The 8,146-nt window shown below is 40.0% G+C and overlaps 1 protein-coding gene across 1 annotated transcript; it reads left to right on the forward strand.

Moving 5' to 3' along the window:
• Window positions 1-3,140, forward strand: TMEM52 (transmembrane protein 52). The gene is made up of 3 exons (XM_026085446.1): window positions 1-32; window positions 1,980-2,149; window positions 2,779-3,140. Exons 1-3 carry the CDS (start codon window positions 1-3, stop codon window positions 3,138-3,140), a joined length of 564 nt encoding a protein of 187 aa, XP_025941231.1.
• Window positions 3,141-8,146: the final 5,006 nt, after the last annotated feature.

Raw genomic sequence — 8,146 nt, forward strand, 5'->3', positions numbered from 1 at the left:
ATGTCTAACTGGACAAGCCTGTGGTATGTCTGGTAAGTTTACTAACACAGAATAATTTGAAAGATGTTATGAACAGTAATGGCGGTAAGGTAATGGAAACACTCTTCCCTCATACAGGATGTGGGAAAGGGTCTCTCATCAGTTTTGTGAAAGTTGCCAGTGGAATATGTTAAATTAGACCACACGGGAGATAAGTTGTCAGGCAGAATAGAGCATTCATCTGGGATATGTCATCTTTCCATTCTGAGTACATTAGAGCTTAACTGTAGGGCCTATTTGTTCCTTCTAAATAGACACAATAGCAGCTGCACAGAATGGGCTTGTTAGGGCTTGGCCATTGCATTGCCTAATGCACAGTTCTCAGTGCCCTCTCTCAAGGGACAGGAGATTGTTAGTTTATAGTGTTGACTACTCAAGTTGATTACAAACCTGTTTACTGGTTGGCTTAATGATGAAAAGGGGAAAACAGTGATAAGTAAAAGGGTAAACGCTGCAACAGACAGATTAGTCTCTTGCTTAGAACATTCATTGCATGTATTTTAACATTGTTTTATAGCTTATATTCTGTCAAATAATATATTAACTTTGATAGCATGTAGATCAGGTTGGTTAGTCATTCAGTCTGTGGGCTAATTTAGGTTGATATTTGTTTTTCCAGGACATGCTGATGCACAGAACTGTTTAAAAATACATACAGTTACATACAATATTTTAAGAAGGCTTCTGCAATTTGACTGACTTGAAACCATTGAAGCTAATGAGCTAGTGTTTGCTACTGAGACTTATGCCTTTACCTAGGTTATCCCTGCCCCCATCAGAGGGGAACAGCATATGCTGGCATGATTATTTCACTGAATGCACTAGCATGCAGCTCTTGGAGCGCCAGCAGATGCTGGTTGGCTAGTGATGAGGTAATACTCCTCACAATGGAGGAATGTTTCATGGCAAAGTTCCAGCAGGGCAGAGCCTTCTTATCACACGTGGTTTTAAATTGCCTGAAAGGGTTTTTCTAAACAGTAATTTGCAGGAAAATGCAACTGAAATCAGCTGCATAAAGGAAATAGCTGCAACATGGGATTCCTGCAAGAACCCCAAGCTTATGCTATGGAATTTGTGGAAGTTTGAGGCCTTCAAATCAGGACTTTAAGCTGAGTATAGTCTTTGTGTGTGTGTGACCCTAATACTAACAGAAATATTCTCTTGTTAAAACTAAATAAAACAGTTATTAAAGAAATGTTTATTTTAGAATCATGAGTTTTATGGGCAAAATGTAATGATACTGAGGCCATTTCTATGCATATTTAGAGTGGGATATAATCCCAATGAGAAAGTCAGGAACATGTTTGAATCCAAAACTCTGTGTGTACTCATTCTTAGCACCAGAAAATGTTGACTGCACTGCTTCTTCAAAAAGTATGTTTGGTACAGAAAGTAAAGGTTGACTTGATTTCAGTTCAGAGCTTTCCTTTTACTTCGAAGTTGGTCTTCTAGGTAGCTCCATCATTGTAAAAGCACTCACACAGTGTGTGCTATAAAGTTAGACAATACCTAGAGAYTGAATTCCATTTTCAAGACAGACTGCAATACATAGTTTCTGCAATGTTTTATAAATACAGGTCCTAGACTTAAGAAAGTTTGTACTTGTATTTCCCTTTAAGTACATACCTATGAGAGTATGTACTTAAATATGTATGATGACAGTGGAGCCATTTTCACTGCATACAAACTGAAAACATAGCTCAAGATCTTAACATTACAGTATCTGTGAGCCAGAAAGGGTTGTACTGATCATCACTGGCACTTCAACTTGTTATTAAGTTGTCTGCAATCTAGCTTTCCAATTCTAGATCCAGCACCCATTAAGAACTGAACCTGAAGAGGTTCAGCCTGTCTTGCTTTAGAGTGAAATTATATTCAGCTCTGGAAGAAGTAAAACATAAGCAATGAAATGATGGTATTCCTCTCCCTCCTTCTCTAAGGTTAATCTTGCTGACTGTATTCATGCTCCTGCTCTGTGGGATCACAGCAAGCTGTGTGAAATTCTGCTGCCAGAAGAAGAGGCCTCCAGTTCAGACCTTCCCTAGGCACCCCTGTGATTTGACTGTTATTTTTATTGACAATGACAGCACTGCCCATAGCACAGTGACCTGTAAGTGTCCTCTGGGAGTCAACTATTCAACAGTACTTGGCAATTAAAGCACTGAGATGCTACATCTAGTCATTGCAACAACTGTGGCTTTTTTAGGTAGTCTCATAACAATGCTATAGAGGTTAAAATAAAGTCCATGGTAGGTTAACCTCATACAGGTCTTTTCCCATGTCTGTTTTTATCACCATTGTCTGCTTTTTTTGTTTGTTTGTTTTCCTTTGGGCTTTTTTTTTTTTCCTTTAACTGTTCTACCCATCTCACTGTCCAACTGTTCCAGCCAAAGTATCTCTAACACGAGGAACTGTTCACAGCTAGGCATGCAGGAACCCAACTGAAACTGTCACTGTTGTTACAACATACACTATTATAGCAAGTGTTTCACAGTAATAGCTGGATGGGGCTTTGCAGAAACATTTTCTCTTCTGATTGCCCTCCTTTGGAGGATGTGTAGGTTCCATCATGGGTAATTCCATACTGGTAGCTTTTATATATAGCACATATGTTCTGACACCACAAAGATGGGCTCATACTTTCTTAGAGAAAAATAGGATTAGCCCTTTGTATAACAGAGTTCTGTGAAGTTGTTTTAAGGTTTTTGTTTTATCTTTTTTTTTTCTTTCTCTTTACAGCATACAGCTCTTTGCAGTGCCCTCCATGTGCCCCTATTCCTTTGTCATATGTGGATATGGATAGGACGACTGTGTCCCCTCCAGCTTACAGTCTCTTTGCAATGGAGTTGCCACCTTCTTATGATGAAGCTATCCAAATAGGTAAACAATATATTGAGACAGGACTGGTAAGCCAGAAACTCAATGACATCCCTGGACAGGTGATACCAGGTAGCGGGCTGAACCCCATCCAGTGTTCACTTGATACAGTTAACAGAGATCCAGCAACACAGCCAAATTCTGAAAATTCACAAGATTCAGCACAAGAACACCTCAGCCCTGGCTCATTTCAGGTGGTGAATAAAGCAAGAGAAGGACTGTAAGAATTATAGAAGACGCGAAGAGTTTGGTTTTATAGGCACGTTATTACAGAAAGATGTTTCCTCTTGTGCCCTTGTAATGATCCATCAGTTCCGTGATCCAGATCCACAGATTCGTCCTGTGACTGCTGTAATCTCCTGGTAAAGTTTCTTCAAGGATATGAAATGAAATAAAATGGCAGCAATTTAAAAATGCTTGTAAAAGTAAGACATGGATGCTTGCTTGTTTCCTGATTTTAAAAAATGATTCCTTGTGCCCAGCATATGGCAGTAAAAAAGGTGGGGGAAGGCTGCCATTTTGGGAACACAAAGAGCCAGAATGGTACAAACAGCAGATTGTTGTTCCAGAACAGAAACTTTCCAAACCTGAGTTGAAAGTGGAATCCTAGCATGTCAAACTGAAGAGCCTCTATAGTTTGTCTGTTTTTTTTGGGAAGGTTAACTGTCCAGCAAATTGCTGGAGCACTGAACTCGTTGCTGTGTAACGGCAAATGTTCCTTAAACTGAAGAAAAATTGCAAACAAGGACATGAAAGCCTTTATGAAGGGAAAGGCATTATGGTATATTTCACAACTAGAGACAAGGAATGAGACAGATAAGAAGAGATGTTATTTTTGTTGGTCATGAGACCTGAGGGGATTGCTTCTGTGTTGTCTTAATCTTTAAGTTTCTATTTTAAATAAAAGCTGGCTTGTGGGTGCGATCTTTTTCCTATATTTCTTTGCCTGTTATAGAACAAAATAGTCTCTTAGAGACACTTCTACACATGATTGAGTATTATTAACGTGTTTCAAATATTCACGCTCTTTGCTGATTGATCCTGATGGGTTTGAAAATCAACATGAGCTGGAAAATGTCCATTGTTTTGAAAAGCCAAGAGCATAAGTTTCAGAATATATATAAAATTGCAGCGCCAGATCTTTATAATCACATTTCTACTTTGTGTTTGTTGTTGTTGCTTTTTAATTAAAAGAAAAATCAAAACAAACCTCTTGCTATTGAAAGATTTCATATTCTTCTTGGTATCTCTCAGACTGAGTTATCCTTTGTGTTTCTCTTCTCTTGGAAAATACAGTAATATGGAATAATACAAATAATCATTAGAGGATCCCTCCATATAACCTAAGTATTACTATGGCTGATACATTTATACACAAACATTGTTAATTTATTAGTACCGTAAACACCTTCTTTCCCTTAAAAACTGCCAGTCCATTAAATCATAGGTCTCTGAAGTAGAATGAATTAATTCTGATTCTGGGGTAGCTTTTTCTAATGGTAGCATGATGGTCTTGTCTGCTGTTTTCTGCAGTTGTTGAGAGGAGACTGACAATGCAATTACCCATAGCTAAGAAAAGATGAATCTGTAAGAATAGAAATAATCTATATGTAAGTAATGCTTCCTTGGGATGAAAGCCTCAAGAACAGAAAAAGAAATCCAAAATGTGAAACTTTTCTAGTTGCTTTGTAGATGAACCTCCGGTCTGTGAATACTATTCTAAGATTCTGCGTGGAAAAGCTCTTCATTGCCACTTGTGTGCCTGGTACTGAGTAAATCAGGTGCTATTTGCCCTGTCGGCAGCCTTTGTTGTGGCATGCAGACATTGGACGGCACTTCATTTTCTTCCCCTTATCTTTTCCACTAGTGCCTTGTGGTGTCAGCTTTTCATCAGAGGGAATAGTCTGTGACATACAGTTCAGGCAGAGCTGTAATGCCTAGAGTGATGCATCACAAAGGCATGCCTAGGTGAGACAGAGAAAGTCTTAAGCTTTCCCGCCCTTTCATTGTCAGAAAAGGGTTTGTTTCAGCCTCTTTTTTTTTTTTCCCCCCTCCCTTGGAATTACCTGCAGAACCAGTCGCTCTGTTGTACTTCATGTTTTCCCTCTTGTGACTGGTTTGTTCAAGTCCTGCCACATGTGAAGGACATGCAAATAAAAAAAGAAGGGGGAAAGAAGGGTGTGCAAGTGTGTATCTTTGTGCTTGTGTCAGATATGCTGACAAAGGCACTAGAGATCTAAGGCTGTGCCATGGGGCTTCTCCGTCTCTGTCTTTCCTCCAAGACTTACAGGCTTGCTCTTTTCAGTGATGAAATTATTGCAAGCCCATAGTTACCTCAACTAATAACCAGTCTGACTGTACCACAAGAAGCATAGAAATGGTTTGTGGGGACTCAAAAAGGTAAGCACTAACTCAAATTGCTTTGGCAAATGACACTACACCAAATTCTAACTTTAGTGCCTTTAGTGCCTAACTTTTTCCTTTTGATTTTCCATTTCTGTGTTTATTTTGCCTTGAAGGAAGGGCATAGAGATAAATTTTTCCCAGCCCTTTCAGAAAGGGATCAGTGAGGCCTTTAAAACCAGGCTGAAAACAGAGGAAAGAGAAGAAATTCATGCCCGTTTGTTCTCAACTAATGCTATTGCCACTCTTTGATCCTAACAGATGTCAAGAGCTGCCATCCTACTGAAGTCATGGATGAAAAGACAGTAAAGCAGATGAAAAGTGGGAGACAGTTCAGCACTTGTTCCCCCGGGACTTAATTATTATTAATTATATTAATTATTATAATATTACATATTATTGTAATAGTATATAATAATATAGTATCAATATATTATTAACAATATATTATTAATGATTAGTAATTATTGTAATAATATAATTAATAAACAATGAGAGCTTCTAAGGATGTGATCTAAACCTTAGTAAGTGATACTGATAGTTTCTAAAAGTATGATTTCTGATAGTTTGTAAAATGAACTTTAGTTACAGATTCTTGTTTGACCTCAACCCCAAATATAAACTGTAAGAGTCTGTCAAGCCTACTGGAAAGGATCAATTGTGGTGCGAAAAGACAGTATAGATTCTAAATTACAGTTGATAACAAGTTTGTGATTTTTGTGTTTGTTCTTTCTCTGTTCAGTTTGTCACATTGTGGTATTGCATAACTTGTTGATCAAGCAGTGGGTTTTTTTTTTTTTTTTTTTTTTTAAACAAGTTTCATTATTCACTCCCTATAGATTGAATGGCATAGGGACAAGCAAGAGCACTGATTCCAGTCATGGGGAAACTCACCTAACAGAGAATTCAATGACAATCTTGTCTCTGTTTCTAAAACAGTGGTTGCAGACAGTGCATTTTGCAAGAAGTGGTCTTACTATTGGGGGGGCCTAGTATAGTTTTAAGAGTAGTTGTCCATGTGAAGGTATGGGATAAAAAGTGCTTTTCCTTAAAGCACTGAGATTTGACTTGCTGCTAGCACTAAAATGAGGAAGAAGAGTCATTTCTCCAGCCCACTCAGTCTGCTTGTTATAAAATCTAACACTTAAAATAATTTTTTAAAATACATTTGGTCCACACGCAGAGTGACAGTGGCACTCAGAGAAAACAAAAACAATTAACTATATTAAATAAATACCCAGGAACAGGCCTGAGAGCACACTTTACTGTTCTGCAATCCATTTACTAGATGATCTGGGATATCAGTTTGTCTTTGCTATTGTTACTGGGAATAAAAATACTGTGTGAGGGAGACAGAATGAAAGAAAAGGCTGAGGGGTACTCAGATCAATGACTAGGGCTACAGGCAAGCATAAAGTACATGAAGAACAAAAGGCAATTTGTGCCCTGCCCCACCTAATTTTGAAGGAAAACCTTTCACAGAATCACAGAATAGCTGAGGTTGCAAGGGACCTCTGGAAGGCATCTAGTCCAATTCCCCTGCTCAAAGCAGGTTCAGCTAGAGCAGCTACCATAAGGGGTGTTGTTCTGCTTTGAGAATACGCTCTGACACCAATACACTCCTTAACTGAACCTTGCGTTAAATGGTCTGGCAGTTTACTAAACTGCAGGCTAGAACTATGGTTGAGGCCACATCTTCCAAAGAATCCTGTGAGACTGAGCCCTGCACCTGCTCAAGGACTGCTACAGTCAAGAGAGCTCTGTATATGTGATGAATATGTGACTTATGTGAAACTTTTTTCATGTATAAAAGCAAGATATCTTTGAACTTTGAACAGGAGAGGTGCCTGAGGACTGGAAGAAGGCTAATGTTACTCCAGTCTTCAAAAATGTCAAGAAGGAACTACAGGCCAGGCAGCTTCACCTCAGTCCCTGGAAAGGTGATGGAACAGCTCATCGTGGATGCCATCGCTAAGCATGTGAAGGATAAGGCGATCAGGAGTAGTCAGCATGGATTCATTAAGGGGAAATCATGCTTAACCAACCTGATAGCCTTCTGTGATGGAATGACTGGCTGGGTAGATGAGGGCAGAGTAGCGGATGTTGTCTACCTTGACTTCAGCAAGGCTTTTGCCACTGTCTCCCATAACATCCTCATAGRCAAGCTCAGGAAGTGCAGGATAGATAAGCAGACAGGTGGATTGAGAACTGGTTGAAAGGCAGAGCTCAGAGAGTTGTGCTCAGTGGTGCAAAGTCTAGTTGGAGGCCTGCAGCTAGTGGTGTATGCCAGGGGTCAATGCTGTGTCCAATCCTGTTCAACTTATTCATCAATGACCTCAATGAAGGGACAGAGTGCACCCTCAGCAAGTTTGCTGATGATACAAAACTGGGAGGAGTGGCCGATACCCCAGAGGGCTGTGCTGCTATTCAGAGGGACCTCGACAGGCTGGAGAGATGGGCAGAGAGGAACCTCATGAAGTTCAAAAAAGGGAAATGCAGAGTCCTTCACCTAGGGAGGGATAACCCCATGCACCAGTACAGGGGCTGACCTGCTGGAAAGCAGCTCTGCAGAGAAGGACCTGGAAGTCCTGGTGGACAACAAGGTGACCATGAGCCAGCAATGTGCCCTTGTGCTCAAGACGGTCAATGGTATCCTGGGTTGCATTAGGAAGAGTGTTGCCAGCAGGTCAAGGGAGGTGATCCTTCCCCTCTACTCAGCTCTGGTGAGGCTGCATCTATACTGTTGATGCAAGACCACTGGCAGAGTACACAGTTTCCTTTCCCCAAAACACTGTTCATTGCAAAGGATTCACTTCAAAAGCCACAC

Source organism: Apteryx rowi, unplaced genomic scaffold (genome assembly GCF_003343035.1).
Source record: "Apteryx rowi isolate R43461 unplaced genomic scaffold, aptRow1 scaffold_67, whole genome shotgun sequence".
Taxonomy (NCBI): Eukaryota; Metazoa; Chordata; class Aves; order Apterygiformes; family Apterygidae; genus Apteryx; species Apteryx rowi.